The 20,899-nt window shown below is 41.9% G+C and overlaps 1 protein-coding gene across 5 annotated transcripts in view; it reads right to left on the bottom strand.

The window, feature by feature from the left end:
* Window positions 1-18,213, bottom strand: part of PRRC1 (proline rich coiled-coil 1) — a 30,788-nt gene extending 12,575 nt beyond the window's left edge. The window contains exons 1-5 of one of the 5 annotated variants that reach the window (XM_055699199.1): window positions 18,055-18,213; window positions 10,984-11,100; window positions 6,809-7,195; window positions 5,373-5,530; window positions 1,392-1,494 (exon numbers count right to left, since the gene is read on the bottom strand). In XM_055699199.1, coding sequence (XP_055555174.1) covers window positions 1,392-1,494; window positions 5,373-5,530; window positions 6,809-7,195; window positions 10,984-11,080 — 745 coding nt within the window. In that variant the 5' untranslated portion in view covers window positions 11,081-11,100; window positions 18,055-18,213. Of the gene's footprint in view, window positions 1-1,391; window positions 1,495-5,372; window positions 5,531-6,808; window positions 7,196-10,983; window positions 11,101-12,756; window positions 15,265-16,716; window positions 17,658-17,744; window positions 17,880-17,942 lie in introns of those variants that run through there. The other 4 variants (XM_055699200.1, XM_055699202.1, XM_027802189.2 and 1 more) reach the window with 4 other exon arrangements.
* Window positions 18,214-20,899: the final 2,686 nt, after the last annotated feature.

Genomic DNA, 20,899 nt, shown 5'->3' on the forward strand with positions numbered 1-20,899 from the left:
AAGGGACAGTCACGACTGCAATATAAACCTTAAATACAGCTCTCCAAATTGTGCATAATCAACATTTACTGAAGCTTTGTGTTGCATCCTGCTACTCCTCTCAAATACTTTCTTAGCTGCTGGCTGGCCTTCTCACTGATTTCATATCCCACTATCTCCTCACTGATCAGCTGCTGGAGTATCTTCCCTTAAATGTAAGAGAATTAACTACTAGTCAATAATTAGGTCAACTTCCCCTTTTATTCCACACACTGTCCACTGAATTAGTACAACAGTGCAGCAATGTGGTTAGCTGGATCACAGAATAGCTCCAGCTGAAAAACAGCCCAGAAAAACAAAATGCAAAAACATTTTAATAGTTTCTCCTCAGCCTTACCAGTTTCCTGAATAGCTTCACCTACATTCAGACAAAGTGAAGTACTGGCACAACTAAGAAGGATGACTGCTTACCAGACTGCTGGAAGGAAAAAAGAAACTAACCAAAAAACCACCAAACAAATAACCTCCACCTCCCCCCAAAAAAAACCCAAACCAAGCCATCACCTTAATTACATCTTTTGCTTCCCTATTTTAATGAAGTAGAAATCTCAGGTCAGTTATATGTGACATGCAATGTACTCTAGTAAAACAAAAAATGGTGAATACCACAATGCTTCTCCTTCCTATTAATTTTCAAGTTGTAATTGAAATGCTGTGCTCTTCTTTCCAGGTTCAATCCTCAGCAATACTTCAGACTTCAATAGCCCATTTTAGAAGTTTAATGTTACTACTAACTGATTCAGGAACTGCTTCAAGTTTGCCAAATTTCCTAAAAATAGTATAAATACTATTAGGCTAGAAAGGTGGAACAGCTGGAAGTCAGAAGAAAGCCTCAAAAGCTATGTAAATATCTCTGTCCTATGCCTCTCTGAGTATGTCTACCTTTTGGGTTGTTTTAACTTTAATGTCATGGCTTACACAATAGTATTTAAGCATGTGATCCAACAGAACACATAAAGTGTATTTTAAACTCAATTCTGTAAGGCTTAAATACAGACAGTGGGAGAAAACAGTACACAACTTAGAGATTATAGACAAGATCTCATCATCTTTTTTTTTTTTTTTAATAATGTCCTCATATTTCACAATCTGAATTAAAGGGTATTACTATGCCACTATCTGAACTATAGCAAAATACAAAGTCAAATGAACCTCAAGACACACTAAAAAGTCATCCTACAGAGTAAGAGTTTGTTTCACTGGACAATACACTTCAGAAATCAGTACGGCGTTGTCAGTTTGAATTAACACACTGCAAATGCAAACTGTTAAAGTGTACAACTAGTGTGCCAATATATTAACCTCTCTAACATTTACATGTATTACTCTAATGGTTTGTCACAAATACTTACTGATATATGGAACCATGCCAGGATCCAGTGTTGTGATCATGGTCTCCACTGAATGTTTGGTTTTATCAAGAACAGACTTCACCATGGGATTCTCAGCTACACCCTAAATTTAAGCAAATAGATTTCCATGTTATCTTCTGGGGTTTTTTTCCCCTAGAGACTCAAAATGTTACAGTTAAAAAACAAACAAAACCCAAATATTAAGCTACTTTGTGTTTTTACCACATTTACACTTTGTAACACTTACTGTATCTCAGTCCTCAGCAAAAATGCTACAGGATATGGCTATCTGTGCTTAACTTTTCAGTTACAATGAAGTTCAAATCTCATCTTTACCATCTTCAGCATTAACGCAGAAGCAACCCCACCAGTGATGATGGGCAACACACTTGATGTAGTCCTATTCTGGGACCAGAAGTATTTAGCAAAGTTGTAGATTCCCAATGCTAATTATAGGTATCATCAGACTAGGTAGCTAGATTTAGACAGTGATAATTCAAGCTGAAGAGTCTTTCTTTTCTAACATTCTTAAAGACAGTGGGATCTATTTTTGAAAGGCCCATTACTAACAAATGTTTCTAGTGCAACTGAGCTGAAAGTCCTCAGTTTATAAATAGATTCTAAACACTGCTGGAAAAATGTTCCACAACCTCCAGCCAAATCACAGGTGGAACTGCTAACAGACCTAAATGTTCATTAAATATAAACACAAACACTGTACTATGTCTTGCAAATAGTCTTAAAGAATGTATCTTGTCAAAATTTTGTTTACATTCAGATAAGATCACAGGGTAGAAGAGGAAAAATACCAGTGCTGAATCATTGAGAGACCAAGCACTGGAAACTATTTAAGAGAAACCTTCTTCAGTAAACAGACTGCTTTCAGTCTAATATTAAAACTGCACATGCTTGTATTTGTTCCACTAAATGACAAGCATTACACAGGACAGCACTGTTCACACACATTTTTCCAGACAGTTCTTACTTGCTACACCTACACAGTATTTCAGAGAACTGCAGAATCAGATTAGTTTTAATTATCTCAGAATCTCTTGCTCAGTAAAGCTTCTTTCCCACAAATCATAGAATGGTCTGGGTTCTAAGGGACTTCAAAGATCCTCCGGTTCCACCCCCCACTGCTATGGGCTGGGATACCTTCCACTAGATCAGGTTGCTCAGAGCCCCATCCAACCTTTGAATGCTTTCTATTTCTTCATAGCAAACTTAACAAATAAAAAAAAAAAAAAAAAAAAAACCAAAAAAACCAAACCACACACAAAAAAACCCACAAATTCCACACCTCAATTCCTGGGATATTGTATGGCTACTAAAAAAGGATTATCTTATTCCATGCCTCACACTGAAATAATTCACTACTGGGTTCAGGTACTCTTCTCACCACTATGCAGAACACTAAGTCTGACTGTAGAATTCAGTAAGGAAAACAAAACAATTACAACTAAGCTTTTTCAAGCCAGAGACCACTGTACCTACTTGCTTCTTATGAATATAACACAAGACTTCTCTGAATGGTAGCATTCACCAAGTAATACATATACTCTTGTGACTAGTCATGCACCCACAGAATGCTATCAAGAACAGGAAAATTAATATTCCTCCCTCAGCTCTCTCACAATTTGAAGTTTGTCTATTGTTTTAACAAAAAATGAGTAAATGCTATGAGATCCTTAGAAAATTTTAAGTAGGCATTTCCAGTTCTAGCATCTCTCCAGTAATGCAAAGCCAAGCAGCACTTCTCCAATCAGCAGACTGGTTGCCTAACTAACATGAAGTCATTATCCATTTCCAGCAGATATTCAGGTTCCTAAGCAGCAAGAAGCTGCTGCTTCTACCTGTGTAAGATGCCTTTACTTTCATCAGCCCAGCACAAGCACGGAGAAATAATCCATAGTTATAAACCAATGAAAAACATGAAGTTATCACAACACTGTGAACCATAATGCACCTAAGTTTAGAATTTCTACCAAGTCAACTCTAAGTCAACAAAAACCTGAATTGCTCAAATGCAGAATCTTCCACGTCGGTAGAACACAAACACAAATCTTTTGAAAATTCAGCTCATGGCTGTCTTGCTCAAACAGTCGAATATGCAAGCTGTAAGGTGCAATGAATGCAATAGTATCCAACTTTGCCTCTCATGTATTACAAAGAAACTGACCTTGGAACTTCTATGAAACTCTCAGCCACCTTTGACATATCAAGGAACTGAAACAGTCTCATTCGATTCTAGACCATTAATATGCCAATTTTAGATTGTCACAACCTTGGATATTCTCTAGCTTGAAGGAAATTTGGAAGAAAGGTGCATGATTTCTCAGGAACACCAGTGGGAAAAGGGTAGTTCAAACTACTTCAAGAACAGAAATAAAGATAACAGCTGCAACTACTGTGTAAGCTTTTCAACAGGGACTCCAGGATGCACTTCTGTAATAAGTACCAGTTTATCTCCCAGATTCTGGCTGATTTTTAAATAACCCAGACTCTGATGTGTGCTTATAAACATCAGGAACTTGATGGCTTCAGTATTAATGAATGATTCCTCATCCTTCCACCTAGGAAATTCTCAAAAACAGGTCACTGAACACACAGAGCACATGTAATGCTTAATAGTTCAAACAAAATCTAGATTTTATTAATGAAGTCAATGACACAGACTTTCTCCATAAATAGAAAGAGGACACCTTTTGCATCTTACTGGTACAAAGGCAACAGTAATGTGCATGAGACCACCTTTAAAACTAATTTGCCATTATAAGCTCTGGTACTTCAAAGCAGCTACAGAATCATGTTACAAGAAAAATGTTCTCTTCTGGAACATTACTATCTACTGCAAATAGTAAAAGGAATAACATCTTCCGAGAGAAGAACAGTATTATCTGAAGGAAGAAGTGTTTGTATGATCATGAGAAGACATCTCTCTTTGAAAAGGGCAACTCTGCTCTCACGGTACTGATGGAGGATCCATCTTGCTCTTTAAGCCTGTATCACTGTCAAGATACATATCCCTGGAATAAGTGAGGGTTCAGTCTGTTGTGTCACATAAATATTTTTTCCCCAGCTTTTCACTTCAAAAGGACTTGAAAGTCCCTCTAAAACTCTGCAATCCCATTGGGACATCAAAATTACCAATTCTTTCTTCACACTTATAGTATGAGACAATACAGAAAATGTTACTCACGTAGCAACTTTCACAGCTCTGAAAAGGGTACAGGTTAATGAAATTCTGTTACTTGATGTTGCTGCTTATTTCCTCTGTATGATTAAATCACACCACAAGGAGCATCTGTTCTGCACTGTATACTCCATGCCTTCTAGCAGAATAGAAAAATCCTACAAAATATCTTACACACTACTTAGGCAAACTGTTCTTTGATTGAAGAAACATGTATTTGTCTCTTCTTGAAGAGACTTGTTTGTTATAGAACAGGTAGGATTTGCATCCCATAGAAATCAAACTTAGTTCATCTGGAAATGATAAAGAAATGGGATGTGCAAAGAATTCTGGCGAGGAAAAACAAGACTTTTTCTGCATCCAGTGGCTGTGAAGTAAAAATTAGCATTCAAGTCTTTAAGAGGTTCTAAAGCTTCAACTGATTTAAGAAGACGTGATAGAACCTGTTCGGTACGCATATCTTTCTATCACAAGCACTATTTGTTATAATAAATTAATTTTTTTATTTATATTACAATATTTATTTATAATATTATAAAATATAATATATTATAAATATTTTTAAAAAAATTAACCTAGACACCTGCATTAGTGTACTCTTCGCTCTCTATAAAGAGGAAGAGCAAAAGCATAGTTTCAGCAAACACCACTATTAAAAAGAGCCACCATGCACGAGGCTGGTGAAAAGAGGATTTATAGCAACGTGCATTTAAAAAATCAGATACTTCTTATTATAATAAGTAAAAAATGGTAATTCCTCATGAAGGGTAACAGAGAAAAACCCATACCTTTATAAAACCCCACAGTCCTCCAGCAGGTACTCCACCTTGGAGAGTAGATACTCTGGGGTCTTCATGCTCCTCAGGAAAAGTGATTGCTGAACCAGTCCCAGGAGCCAAAGGTGATGAGAAAGTTGCTTGTTGAGTAATAGGATCTGCCAAAACACCTATTAAGAGGGAAAAATAAAACACAAGTGTTCATTTATTTTATTGTGTTTAATTTGTTATACTGTAACAACATGCAATTGTTTAACAGGAAAATGAGCAGGAAGAACAGAAGAATACTGGGCTGATTCACTTCACTTCTTGAAGACCCCAGAACAATTCTGCTTGTTAAAGGTTAGCAGATACAACCACTGTAAATGAGTTCACCAACATCTGCTAATAGAACCAGGACTGCCAGCACATTATGTATAAAATTAAACAATATTTTTTTTCTTAGCAGATTACTTTAACAGTGGTGCTTTTTATTGCACTCAAATTTTCATAATAAGCCCTCAGTAGAGGAAAAGGAGGAATGGGTGTTGCTCTTAAACAAAGAAATAGGAATGTTCTCATATATAATAAAAGAAAGAGAAGTAGGAAATTTTCTAACACTGAGTGCTGGAAATCAGTAGCAGCAGAAAAAGGAGCAAGCAAATTAATAGCTTTAGATATTTTAAAGGAAAACAAAAGAAACTCAAACAGCAGAATAAGCTTGAGTCTTTGCCCCATCACACAAGCCTATTTTAACAGATTCTGCAACACTAGCCTTAATAGAGAGTTATTTTTATTTTACATTGTACAACTGATAGGCCTTTTTGGACATTTTCCTAATAGAGACTATTTAAGGGAGGTATCACCAATAATAGTAAAAGCCTGGACCAATTGCAGTTGAAGAGCCAAGTTTCCATTCCACTAGCAGAAAATTCCATCAGTTCAGCAACTGCAGCAATTGCTTGCATGGAAGGTATGTATTATTAGCTGTTCTAATGCAATTTAGTGGCTGGAAACAAAAAAATAGAAGCTGGTGTCATGTGATGAACAGCTTATTATAGATAGCTTTTCAGAACAAAAAAATGAAAATTATGAGACTACAGCCTAGAGATATCATATAATTCTGTGGAAATCCAATGGCTGAAGTTGACTCTCTGGTCTAAACAAAAGATAGACATATATATTCAGCCAGGCTCTCCTGTGCACGTTGAAAAATAAAGCTTCTCAAATTAATATTTTCTTTCAGCCTAAATGCCAGCAGAACTCTAACTAAAAAGCACTCTCCGTCTTAGACCAGGACTGTATTTTAAAGGCTACTCTCCCTTCTTCTGAGTGCAGCTACATTAATTAAATGTACCCAGAATAATAAAGCAGGTGAACTTGCAGGACTCCATCAGAGTGGTGGGAAGACACCCAGGAGATCCCTCATCCTGTCTCACAAACACAAAAGCATATAAACAAAAAGTTACCTGTGACTGGAGGTGCAGAGAACGATGGCATCAGTGGGCTCTGCGGTGCTCGACCAGCATGACCTCTGGTAATGTCATAGTTTGAAGACATGGAAAATCCTGAAATGGGGGGACCAGTGGGAGGTGCAGAAAGACCAGGGCCAGTAGTAGAGCTTAATGGAGGAGGTGCAGAGAACTGGGATATGGAGGTACAAAAAGCTGAAGGGACAACAGGAGGTGGGGCAGGAGTTAGAGGTGGTGCAATAGTAGAAACTGTTGCAGAAGGCACAGGTGGAAGAGAAGCTGAAGTCATCACAGGAGACGGAAGTGGAGACACTCCAGCTGGCAAAGATGGCGAGTATGCAGGAGATGATGACATGCTTGGTGTAGCAAGGGAACTGGACATAGCTAGGAAAAAAAAGAGGAAAAAATGAATTTAAAAAAACCTGAATCACAGATTCAGTTATGTAATTGTTCAAATATCTGACAAGTTTTGACCTGGTCAACTGTTTTAGTTCTGCTTGAGTTTGTATACAACAGCAACTGCATACAGTTTTTGGTAATAATATCTCATAAGCCACATTTTTTTTCTTTCATGATCTTATTTATAAGCTTAAAAAGATGTCAATATTTGACTACAGAATTTATAGCAGCTGAAGCCTGCCTCAGAAATTTCTAACTAGTACTGTTCTTTCTGAGTGACTGCTTAATCAATACAAATAATGATGATGCAGGAAGTGCCCATCTTTAAGAATAAAACCTACACATGTAACATCTGGGAAAGTGGGACTTACTTCAGAGGTATGGTTCTATGAGATGGACTGAGCACCAGGCTGTCCTCTCCTCCCTGTCATCCAGCCTCCTAGTCCTTCTGCTTCCTGTTTCAGTCTGGCCCTCTGCTGATCCTTAGATAAGCCAGTACTGCCCTCTAAGCCAAGTTTAGCTGGAAAAATTAGGCCAGAAAAACAGAAATTGCCATTTCTGATAGCAGTAAACTGTTGGATCAGCTCAAGCATCTCACTGACATCAGCCTAAACACCAAGGGCAGTCAAATGATATGCCAAGTTGCACAAATGCAGTGGTCTCCAAACTTTATCACGCACACCTATCAGTAAAAAAATTTTTGGGATGCACCCTGCCATGTAAATTTACTTATTTTTAATCTATTTAAATGTATCATTGTACTAGTGTGCTATGTATAAAACATATACAATAGAAATTTTAAAAGTATTAAAGATGAAAGGAAAAAATTAAAAATAACTTTATATTTATGAAAAGTATAAAAACTTTTCTGCTCCCACTGAAAACTGATTTATTAACATACTATTGAAATAAAAAAATACCATGTTAATAAGGGTCAACATAGTATATAATACAATTATTATTAATAACTTTTTAATATGAGCAATGTGATTAAAGAAGCCTCATTATTTTTTAAATCTTGGTTTAGCACCTCATGATACAGCAATTTTTGTATTTTGATTCTTGGCTTTAATGGCTGTCGTAGCTGGAAAAGATACCACACAAAGACACATAGATCCAAATGGAAGAAGTGCATTGTTGGCTGTGCTTAGTAAATCATGCTGTTTTCCATTCCTACACACCAATTACGCAAAGGTTCTTCTGGATATTCAGCTAGCAAATTTCAATCTTCCCTGATGTCAATCAATTGTTTTTGCAAACTAATCAGAAGATGTTGCACTTTGGAATTTTTAACAAATGGGTTCAAAAGCCACTGACACTCTTATGTCTAGAAGATTTTTATACAGGTCAGGAAATTCTCTTTGCAAGTTTATGTGTATAGACCTGACAGGTTTTATATGCAACATTTGCATTGTTTTCAGCAACAGGGTTGCATAACAATTGAAACATTTCCAAATACCAATTTTCAAAATGCTGTCTCAAAAGCATGACTTTCTTACAGTAACTACTTTTTCTATCAAGCTTTGTCAAAATGTCACCTTTACCTTAAAAGTGCAAATTATGTATGTGTATTTTTTTAAAAAAAAACTACTAGGTAGCACACTGCTGTCAACCTACCTGTCATCACAGAAAATGTCAGCAAGTCTGGGAGACTTGGCTTTTTGTAAAAGAAAAAAGTTCACGTCATCTTTTAAGTTCAACAGCTCTTTTTAATGCCTTGCCACAGAAAAACTAGCAAACATCTGTGCAATACAAAAAAAGTCATGGTCACTCATTACAAAGTATTGTTAAAAAGAATCAACTATTTAATGACCATTTTTACAAAATCAACCACATTGATGACATCCTCTAGCACTCTGTGCACTTCTGGCTCCAGTTTCTTTGCTGCAATAGCTTGCCTATGAATAAGGCAGTGAATAAGTTTCATGTGTGGTGATCCCTCTGTAACCTCACTCCAGAATCCATTTTTATCCTAGTCAAAGCAACTGCTCCATCAGCAGTTACGCTTACACAGTTTTAATAAAAACATTGCTTTTATTAAAGAAATAATTTACTGTTGAGGATATAACTTCTCTGGCACATCCTCCTTTAGGATTTGAGCTTAAAGTGTTCTTTCTGTATTTTATTATTGAAACAGAATTTGGTAAAAAAAGTAAGCTGAAATGTTAGGAATATCTGTACTTTCAGGCGATTGTGTAGCAAACCTCCCACATTGTGTAATTTGTTTAATACTTGATTCTTCAAATCTTCAGCCATGTTTTTTATGCGTCTTCCAACACTATTTGCTGATGAATGCATTTTAGTTTGTCACCATACTGTTATTCATGTATTATTTCTGACATCTTTGCCACGTCATGAAGAATGAGAGTTTCGCCAATGCACATAGCTTTTTGTCTTCATTATTAGGTAAGAAATCTCCAAAGAGGCTTCTAAAGATTTATCATTAAGTTACTGATTTATTTATTTTTCTTAAGTACTGGAGTGAGTACTGTATCATTTGAAACATTACAAAAAAGGGTTGTAGAAGTTTATTTGCATGTTCTGCTTAGTTTTCAGATGTCTTGCTAATCATGGTGACTTTGTACTATCCTTAGCTAATACCTCAAGGCACAATATACACTAGGGCAAGGTTCATAGTTAACAGCAGCAGACGTAAAGTTTATTTCAAAATGGACCTCTTGAAAATTCTGAATTTTTTTTGGCCAACTTTTTGTCAGATCTGATTGTTAGCCATACTATGCAGTAAAAACAATGGCAAAGAGGTTGTACTAGAGTCAGAGAAGTGTCAGCTCTTCCATTTTCTTGTTGGTTGCTCATGCTCGCATTATCAGTAGTATTTTCAATCTGTGGTCTCTCTGCAGAAATCTTTTTTAAGTCAGTTTTCCATATTGGGGGGGGTTAGTTAAAACCAGATACCATAATCCATAAATCCACTTAAGCAGGCACACAAACTGCAAGGCACTGCAACATGATGAAAGTGATCAAACATGTGAAGATGTAATTGTCATCCCCTTTGCGTCACGGAACACTCATTCTTCCCTCAGGATGTGAATATCCAACTTAGGAACCAACTGAGTGAGTACACGGGTGTCAAGCAGTATATTAAATATTAGTAAAGCTTAGTTACTTTTTCATTTTTTAAAGGAAAGTAAATAAAAATGGAAGTTCTATTATTTTCTTCCCGCACCTCAATGGACTGCCTCGCACACCCCCTGGGGTAAGGACACTCCACTTTGGAGTCTACTGCACTAGTGTGACTCAAGATAACACCACCAGATATGTCAGAAAATTAAATATTTGGTATTTAAAATACGGTGTTCAGATTCTTGATAACATGTGTTCAGATACAGTGTTCAGGTAAAGTGCTTTAATTACCACCCACAATATTAAAAACCAAGTGATTATCCAGGTTTGCCACTATCCCTGACAAGAGTGTAAATTTATTTTGGTTCTGACCCCCTTCTATGCTGCTCATCTTAACTGCGCACTGCATTAGAAGGTATTATTTCTCTGGATCCACATCCTTAAAAAACCACAACTCCATTCACATGACTTCATAGAAAAGTTTCAAGAACAAAAAAAATTTAAAATACTCTGTGTGCCAGGTGCACATCAGATAAGCAGCACACTTCCATGATTAAGAAACAATTTAAATTCTTCCAATTAGCCTGGAGAAGAGCACTTAAATTATACTGATTGCAATGTTTTTGGACGAATCACTGTACTTCAAAAGACATGAATAAATGTGACCAAGTTGCTGAGAAGTTCTGTACCTAATGAGACAGGTGTAGCAGTGGCAGCAGCAGCCTCTGCTGGGCTCAGTGGGGGCGTGCCAGGTGGAGTTGTCTCTATTCCACTCTCTTCCATCATTTTCCTTCAGCTACAAAAAGCTGTGAGAAAAAAAAACCCAGACACATGTATCTTGAGAAACAGGGGAGAGGATTTTAAGTTAGAATGTAAAGGCCACAACACAGTGATTTACATTCCTGAACAGAGCAGGTAATTCAAACTCTTGAAAAAAAGAAAAAAAAATTGACTGATCTCAAGTACATAATTACCCAGTATGTCTCATTTCACCCAGTGTATACTCATTTCCTGTATCTTCCCTTTATTTTTAGTGCTGTGATTAACAGCTTAAACTCCAAGCCCCTTTCTAAAAAACCTTACTGTGCATGCCCAGTTACTGCTTCCAATGTATACTCGTGGTACTTAGATGAGTAATAATAGAGACGTAATTATACATCACAAACCCCATATCCCATTGTAAGAAAAACTTAACTACAAGGTAGTATTTTGCTGTATTATTGAGCTGTAGTAACTCAAACAAGAACCTGTTATTTTCAGAGCTGATACACGACAGGATGTAAAACGTGGCAAGAGGCAAGACAGAGGACCAAACTCTCCCCTTTCTGGCTGGGAAGGTCCCCAACTACTCAAGAAGTTGTAGCTCTTTTGGGCTAAAGCACTTTAGCAGGTAACTCCTGAGCACCACACCTGAGCACAAGCACCTTGCTAAACACCATGAACTGTGGCATAGCTGCCAATACCCCAGGAGTCCTGACTCTGTGACCTAAGCTCTAACCACGACCTTGTCTACCTTAAAGCAGAAGCATTTTGGGGTCAGCTAAATAAACCTCCAGAAAAGCCAGAAACCAGCTGAAATTCACTTCCAACATGAATAAAATTACTTTGGCTGAAGGCCAGATTATGTTTCAGATTATGTTCAAAGTATCTTTTAACAACTTTGAGTAAACCTTTAATATATACTAATTCTGGAAAAGTAAAGTTATATACTTATTTTAAAATCTTAAATAAAAGGGCTTAGGAGAAGAAAAGGAGAGGGGGGAAATCAAGACTCATGAACACCTTGAGATTTTTGTTCTTCACTGCAGAGGCAGCTAACTGGCTTCCTCCCAAGTCTGGTAAACTAGACAGCAACGATTTGTACCACTCCCTGAGGTAACAATTGTTAAAGAATTCTTAAGGAAATAAAAGTCCCATATAATGTAATCCTACGTATGAAAAATAGATGCATTTTCCACCACATCCATTACATCAGCAGCTACTGAGGATTCCCAGCTTATTCCCTTTCACAGCTTAGAGGAAAAGACTTAGATAATGTGTTGAGTAAAAATACCCAAGTGTAGATAACCAGAACTCCACTTACAAAAATACAGTGGGTTTCCTGTCTTTAAAAAACAAAACAAAACAAAATGCACCAAACCCCTCACTGTTGTTTTAAATGTATATACAACTCGTTAAGTTTGTATGGATGAAAAAATCATCAAACTGTTATCACCAAACTGAAAAATCTAGGAAGTAGGATGTCAATGTTATGTCTTGACAGGCTTACAAAGTCTCGAAAACAAATGAAAGTATCAAAATCACACAGAAGAAATTATAGTCCCTCTGACAAACCAGTAGATTTTGCATAAGTAATTCAAGATGAAGCATTTGAGCCCAGCCTCAGAAAGGAAGTAGATATGGTTTATGTGCAGCAGTCTTCATGAAACAGTTATGACAGAGGGATTTTAGGTTCTGAGTACCTCTTCAATTCATTTAAAAGCTTCTCTTCAGATGGGTCAGCAATTGCCTGGTGAGGAACTGACTGTCCTTGCAGAATGAGTACATCTCATCATCCCTTAGAAAGGAACTGCAGTCTTTCATCAGACTTCACTAAGCAGAAGAATTTGTAATAATAAGATTCTGTCTTTTAATCAAGCTACACACATTTACACTCCCCCTCATAGAAGTATTTCTGAAGTCACTCTTCTTCCAATTACACAATGCAAAATGAGAAAGAATATTCCTTTGTGCAACTAAAGTATTTGCTGACCAAAACCTCCCAGAAACATTTTATTTTATCATAGCTTTTTTTAATTTGCTGCTTGGTATCACCTAGTGCCATGATAAAAAACTGCTGAGATGTGCTTACTAAAAATAAATGCCATGGCCATGTAAAATGACTGAAAAAGTTCCACAGTGTGGCTTTTCAAAAACTCCGTACAAAGCTTTTTGAAAGCTTCACAGAGCTATTAAAGTTGGGGAGGGGGAAGCAGGGGACAACCCCCAAAAAGCAACCTAACTGACATCTGGAAAGTTAGTAAATAGTAGAAATGTAAATAACTCTGTAGTTGCTTTTCCGTATTAACTTTACAATGAGAAAAGTGAATTAAGCATTAAATAGAAACAGCAACCCCAAACCTGCAAAAATTACCACTATAATTCAGCAGCTGACTCCAAAAACCACATGGAACTGTCTTAAAATTTGAATTTAAAAAAAAGCAAAAATCAGTAGTGTCGCATTTTCTCCTCTGACTTGTAAGCCTCTCTGGGAATGGCAACCATCTGCAAATCCCGCCTGGCCAGGAGATGGAAGCTTGAGAGAGGAATCCTGCCAGTCACAGGGCTTATTTCCGTTCCCTTGAACTTTGTGGGTCCAGGTACGCACCCCTAGGCACCGCAAGCTGGATACCCTCAGAGTGATGCCCAGTCAGAAGCATACTGCTACCTCCCTTCTGTTCTGGCTTAAATTTTAATCCTTTGACCCTAAAACATCCCATACTCTTTCCTACATCATCCACTACAATAAGTAGAGGTTTTGCCACGAGCTGGGGAAAAGGAAGACTTCGCCCTTCCTTTTCTTGGAAGAGTAGACAACCTCCTCTGTTTCAAAATGCACAATCACAATTTCCCTTTCTGTCTACTCACCCCGATGCCAATTAGAAAACCCTGAAGCCTAAATGCTCCTATATTCTTTTCCCTTTAGCTTACCCATTCCTTCACACAACCATCAATCTCATTGTGAAGTCCTGATCTGGTAGAGACTAAGATGAAGCCTGCACAAATAACAGTTTTCTATACACTGAATTCTTAAGATAATAGTTAGTTTGCATGTACTGCATGAAAAAACATAGATAATTTTTTTTAAAAAATAAGGCTAAGGAGAAAGATAAGACATGAGGGAATACACAAAGGGAAAGGAAAGCAAAGTACAACAGGTGTGACAGGAAGCTAATAGCTCATTGTATTGAAAGAATCCAGCACTACTTATAATAAAAACTGATCCTACAGGATGTATGGTTAACACTTTAATCTAAATGACCTACCTGAAACCAGTTATATGTAAGAAATATGAAATCACTGGGGTGAAACAAGAACATGGGGGAAAAAAAACCTCAAGCAATCTAGAGACTTCAGTCCCCAACATTTCCAATGAGGGTTTCCAACTTCCCTTAGGGTAGTTGCAGGAAAAAAGTTCCCCAGTAAGACCAGTCTACAAATCCTAATGAAAGCTGGGTGTCAAACTGGACTGCCTTTTCAGTGATTCTTCACAGTCCAAGCCACAAACACATAATTTGCTGCTAACACCTAAAAATTCAGCCTAACTTCTTAAAGAGAGATTTTTGTGCATTCTTGCAAACTAGAACACTTTGTATTACTAAATTGAAGAGACAAAGGAGAAACCTAGACCGGCAAGAGAAACATATGCAATTAGGTGAAAATAACAGCAGTAGTGCCATCTAGTGATTTGTGATCGTGAATTTATTTCATAGATTTTGTAATTTTGCCACATTTAGCTACAATGAAACCTTTTTTTATGCTTACATGAAAGTAAAACAAAGGGATATGGAAAAGCAAAATACAGAAAAACACAGAAAAAACACATTCCCAATGATCAGTCAAGTCATCCTTAAACCAACCCCTTTAAGAAACAGAAGCACGAGTTTTGTGAGGCTTTCATCAATTATTAGTATTATTGAAGAGTATAGAAATGAAGTTAAACCCCCAGATTACAAAGAAAATATAGCATATCCTCAAGGTCTTTCCCTAGTTGACTGGTAACTATATTTTACTGATTTAATGATTAATTTCATCAATTAACCTAAAGCCGAATCTTATCCATTAACCTAATTCCCAAATGCAAGACCTGTGTAAACTGAATGGAAAACCAGGCTAAAATTATAACTGACAATTTTAACAGGGTTCATGTTAAAAGCAGGAATGAAATAATTTTATTGAGAGACTGAAAGGCTGAATGGGCAAATTATTCATCTTTTGACTTAAGTTTAATAGGAACTAACTACCTTTGTGCCAGTATTTTGCAATAATCTTAATGACATAACTACACTTCAAAAGCATTCTTCAACTCATTACTCTAAAATATAAAAATTCACAGTTAATGATAAGATTACCTTAAAATGGAGATTAGCAAATTTCACATGGATAAAACCACATTATCTAGGAATTAGCCATATTTTCAGTCATCCTTAATTAACCCCTTCTTGTATTTCCGTAGGTGTTCCTACTAAGAAAAAAACCTCCACAACATACTTCAGAACCCTACAAGGCAAAACTATTCTCTAAACAGAGCCTAAAATGAAACAAAACCACAGCTGCAATACTAAATTCAAATGCTAGTAAACTTCTCATCTTTAATCTTAATAGGTGTAACTATTTCAAGTAAGTGTGTGGACCAGTAATGGTTATACACATTGTTAATGGCTAAGCACAAGTTGACAACTGTCTGGAATAAGGACCAGTCATTTATTTATTTACTTGAACAAAGCAATTGTTTGGAGCTATTCCCAGTGCAACAACCTCTGGAAATAAAATGTTACATCCCAGGTTGCTGATAGACAGATTCACAGGCACATACTTCAATTCGACAGAAGTCAAAGAGAAAAAAAGCCCCCGAACGCAAAGATGCAAACAAGAGATTAAAAACATAACCACCAAGAAAAAAGAAAGAAAATGACAAATGAAAAACCTTCAGCTACTAAAGATGAAGTGAAGCTGACATCAATAAAAAAAAGATTAACACTTAAAAAAACCTAAAACAAAAACAGAGTTAACTGTCAGTATATTAAAGTTTCATCTGGAAAATTGCTCACATTGGCTTATTCCACTTTAGAAAGGGAGAGAACAAAGTCAGGGGAAAAAACTTCTTCCAGGCTCTGGTCTGTTAAATGCAGGTAGGTTCCAGAGGGCATATAAAGGTTCAGTGAAGGTAAAGGAAAGGCACAAGGGGATCATCAGTTTAATTACATTGTGTTATTAAATTACTTGTTCTGAAATACAAAGCCTTAGACAGGTAATCGGGAAAGGGAGAGGGATGGGGGGAAAGATAGCAAAACCCCTCTATACCCGTTTCATATTCATAGCATAAACACTGTTAATTGCACCACCAAGATCACTTTTTCACCCTTTAAAAAAAATTTAAAAAGGTCTGTTTACCAAGCAGAATCCAGTACATCTCACACCTAATGCAGTACCCAGACAGCACGAAACACCAGGCATGCCAAGAAGGGGTTCACCTTGTATAAGACTACTGCAGATAATCATAGGCCATAGGTACCATAAAAAACTGGCAATCTGACTTTTCTAAAAACTTCCCAATCCCTGGGAATTGTTTCCCACATTCTTAGTGCCATTGCCAAGCCCTGGGATTTGGTCCAGACCATACACACCCTTACTACCAAATATTTAAGTATCACAGTGCTTACCTAGCTCCACGGACCACGTACTTCCGTATCACTGATGAACACAGTCAGAGAACTACTGATCTAGTAGGCAATGTTACATATGACTACAGAAAACCATCAAAGAAACAGCTAAACAAAGCCACATACATTCTACCAATTTGCACCAATAGCTGTAACATGTGATGCAGCAGCTCCAGCAGTGTTTTTTCCCCAAAATAAATAATGCTTTTTTCAAGTGACAATAAAAATAAACAAATCACATAAATAGGGCATAAATCACTTCAACAATGCCTCCAGAGACATTATAATAACTAACAAACCTCCTGAAGCATCGCTTCTATCAGTAACTAACAGACCCTCAAGTGTGTGATTTCCACTGTCAATTGCACTAACTCAAGCTGAAACCACACGGGTTTACCCAGGCCAGCATTTCCAGACCTAGCTGCCAGGCTGGAACACAGAGCCTTGAGACACAGTGCCTGTCACAACATATGTGACCTAGCAAGGTACCAGGACCAGCCAACTGGAAGTTCTATGGAGTGCAGGTCCATGCGTGTGTTTGCAATGCCAGCAGCCACTGAGGCAGCAAGGAGTCCTGCTCACAACCCCACCTTACAAAAAGCCCCAAAACGTGTTCCTGTCAGCAGGGAGGACAGGAGCTGCTGCTGCTGCCCTAGAAGGACAGGATGGTTCAGAACAAGTGGAATATGCCAGAGTGTCCACAGCAGGGTCAGGCCCCTGGCTGCTCTCCAGGACTGAACCCGAGGAGAGGCCGACAGTGCACCCCCAGGTATTCCACCCAAGGGGAAAGGCGCCCAGGCGGGAGTCTCAGGACGGCTCCCGGAGCTCAGGCCGAGGCCTCTACGCTCGCAAACACACGCAGCCGGGCCCGCAGAGCCCCGGCTCCAACGGGGCATAAAAACGGCGCGGCCTAGGCCGCAGGCCAGCCGCAGCGCGGGCTCCCGGCACCCCCCGCCCCGGGAAACACCTCTGCGCGCCCTCACAAGTCTCCCGCGCTGCCCGCAGCTCCGCCGCCCTAGCCCCCGGACCTGCCCGAGCCGCTTCGGGCCCCAGCGGTACCCAACAGCCACAGCCGGCACCGGGAACGCGGGCACTCCGCCGCTGCGGTACAGCGCCGCTGTACAGCGCCGCGCCCAGCCCGGCCCGGCCCTCCGGCCGCTCCCTCCCCGCCGCCGGGGGCGACGGGAGCCACGAGTGCCCCTGCCTGGCACGACGCGCGGCCTCACCCAGCCCAGGCGCCAGAGCCCACCGCCTCCCTTCCCGCGGCCCACCCGGCCGTGACCGCTTCGCGGGGAAGCCGAAGCCCAGGCCCCGCCGGCGACGGATGGAGATACCGACCGGCTCCGCCGCGGACTACAGCTCTCAGCAGGCTTAGCGGCGGCGCGCAGGCGCTGCCCGGGCCCGCCCCGCGATGCCACGTCTCCCGCGGAGCTGCCGGGCGCGGAGCGTGTCCCAGCCCCGCCTGCGGCGCTCGCCCTGCACGGCGGGGCGGCTGCCGGGCGCGTACCTCCCGCTGCTCCGTCCGAAATGGCGTCGCGGGGCGAGGGACGGCCCTTCTGCCACGTCGGCGGGCGGCGGCGGGAGCGCAGAGCGGCCAGCGCGTGCTGCCGGGCGCCGAGGCGGGGGGCGCCGAGGCGGGGGGCGCCGAGGCGGGGGGCGCCGAGGCGGGGGGCGCCGAGGCGGGGGGCGCCGAGGCGGGGGGCGCCGAGGCGGGGGGCGCCGAGGCGGGGGGCGCCGAGGCGGGGGGCGCCGAGGCGGGGGGCGCGAACCGACACCCCCCACCCCCCGTGTTTGCGGGCTGTCGCACCCTCACACCTGTGCGAGTCACCTGCTGCACGGATGTGAGCGGCCCCTCTGCTGCCTTTCTTTGGCCACCGGGGAGAAAAAAATGATGTGACGGACTTAAGTTTTTACATCCTTAACAAGCCCTCGCGCACCTTTTTCTGGATTTCTGATTGTGGGTATTTGAAGTACATTTTAGTTACAATCGCTTGTATTACATCCCATCCGTCACTCGGGGACGTTACATCACATGAGGCCATCCTCAGCCCAGCACGCGCCCAGGCAGTGCTGGCTGCCCCCTCCATCCCACCGCCTGCCCCCTCCATCCCACCGTCACCCATCCTGAGCTCGGCATCGGCGTTCCACGCCAGTCAGAAGGCCTCAGCCATGGCCTCCCCAGGGCCCTGCCTTACTACAACCCAGCAAAGCTGCACCCACAGCCTGCCCCGCACCCACTAGGCGGGTGACCTTGTCCTAGCAGGATCTCAGATCACCTAGACGGGACTTTCCCTTTGTAAACCCATGCTGTGCATGCCTGGCAAGGACATTGTCCTTGAAATGCCCGTCAGTAGCACCCAGTAGGATCTTCTCTGTAATTTTTCCAGGTACTAATATTCCAGCCTAATATTAGTACTTGGAACTAACTACAGTACCTGGAACTAATTAGCTCTACCCCAGGGAAAGGGGAGAAAGCAGCACAGGTGGGGATAGCAATGCCACCTGCACTGTCAGTAACACCGAGACTTCTTCTGCAGTTTTCAGGCCTTTATTTTCTTTTACTGCCTGAGAATCAAAGTGCCAGGAGCCCTTGACAGCCGGCACGTGCCCCAGCTGCTGGCCCAGCCCTGGTTTTGGCAGCACCTGGGGCATCTTCTAGTGCTGCTGGTGGGGTGAGCTCTTCTTGGCTGGAGAAGAGGCCTTGGGGCTGCTGGCCCTCCTCTCAGGGGGTCTCCGCAGCCCCTCCGGGGAGCATTCCCTGTCCCAGCTGGAAGTAGATGGACATGCTGCAGCCCCTTGGGGCTCCTCCTGGGGCTTTTCTTGCTCCCTGGGGATAGAAGCAGGGGCAGAGAGATAGCTGCCAGGACATCCACAGAGAGCAGCTGCTGAGGTTCTGGGGAGGTCCTTCATGTTGGGTCCTGCAGGGCTGTGGGAAGGGGCTGGGCCAGATGTGGGAGACCTTCCTGGGGAGGCACCAGGGTTGGGGGGCAGCTGCAGGGCCACCCTCCCACTGCCCAGCAGCATGGCTGTCCTCCAGGCCCAGCAGGTGGTGGGCCTCCTTGCTGCACTGTTGTATAGTGACATCAATAAGCTGGTGCACAAATGTCACCACATGGTTTTGGAGGTGGGATCCCAGCAGCTGGACCAGTAGATCTTCATCCAGCCTGAAGAGGACCAGGAGGAGTGTGACGAGGCCCTCCACTATGGCTACGCACCAGTGCTGGTTCCAAAAGATCAGTCCCAGCTCCAGAGGCATGCAGGTCAGAAGGGGCTGGAGGAGAGCTGGGTGGTCCCAGAAAAGGGAAGCCCAGATGCTGGGTTGGAGGCCACTGGGAAGAGTCCTGGGCACCATCCCCACAGGCTGTCACTCTGTTACCGCAGGTCTGCAGGCAGCTGGACAGCCAGGAGCTCCTTCTGCCTGGCGGCTGACGACTGATGACGCCACATGGGGTGTGATGGCATGCTCCTCAAAGTCATCCTCCACCCACACCAAGTGCAAGATGGAGACGATCCTCCTCTTGCAGAGGGGGCATTCAGGCTTGGTCTCAGCCCACCGCAGGATGCACGGGTAACAGAACTGGTGGAGGCATGTCATCACATAGCTGGCCTCCTCCCAGCTGTCCAAGCAGATGGACAGCAGTTCTCCAGCTCCGCGGCCATGCTCTCCACATGCTGCGGTGGGCTGGGGGGAGCCAGGGATGGTGAGCAGCTCCCTCTCACTGGCGCTGCAGCAGCGGGTGTCACGCTAGAAAGGGAAGAGAGGCCACGGTCACTGGCTGGCCTGGGGAGGGGTGGAAGACATGCCCAGGCCCCCCCAGAAGGAAAGCCTCCCTGCTCCCCAGGGCGAGGTGTCCCCTGCCAGCTCACCTCTGCTGCTGCGAGCGCCCCTCCTGGGTGCCCCGGCTGCCTGAACCTGGCAGGGCCGGGGGAAACCCTCCGATGGCTCTGGGCTTAGACATGGAGAGCTGCAATGCACAACTTCCCAAGCATGACACCAACACCAAAGGCCTTGCTTAATAATCCACGTGTCATGAACTCGGTCAGCTGGAGCATGGGCACAAGCCAGATGGGTGAGGCTCGGCCTGTGGATATTAAGCAGGGAAAGACACCTGGTCACAATGCATTGCTTGGTGATGCTGTAGCCCATGTCATGGAGTAATTCATCCCTCGGTGGCATCAGACC

The sequence above is a fragment of the Falco cherrug genome, chromosome Z (assembly GCF_023634085.1).
Source record: "Falco cherrug isolate bFalChe1 chromosome Z, bFalChe1.pri, whole genome shotgun sequence".
NCBI classification, from domain to species: domain Eukaryota; kingdom Metazoa; phylum Chordata; class Aves; order Falconiformes; family Falconidae; genus Falco; species Falco cherrug.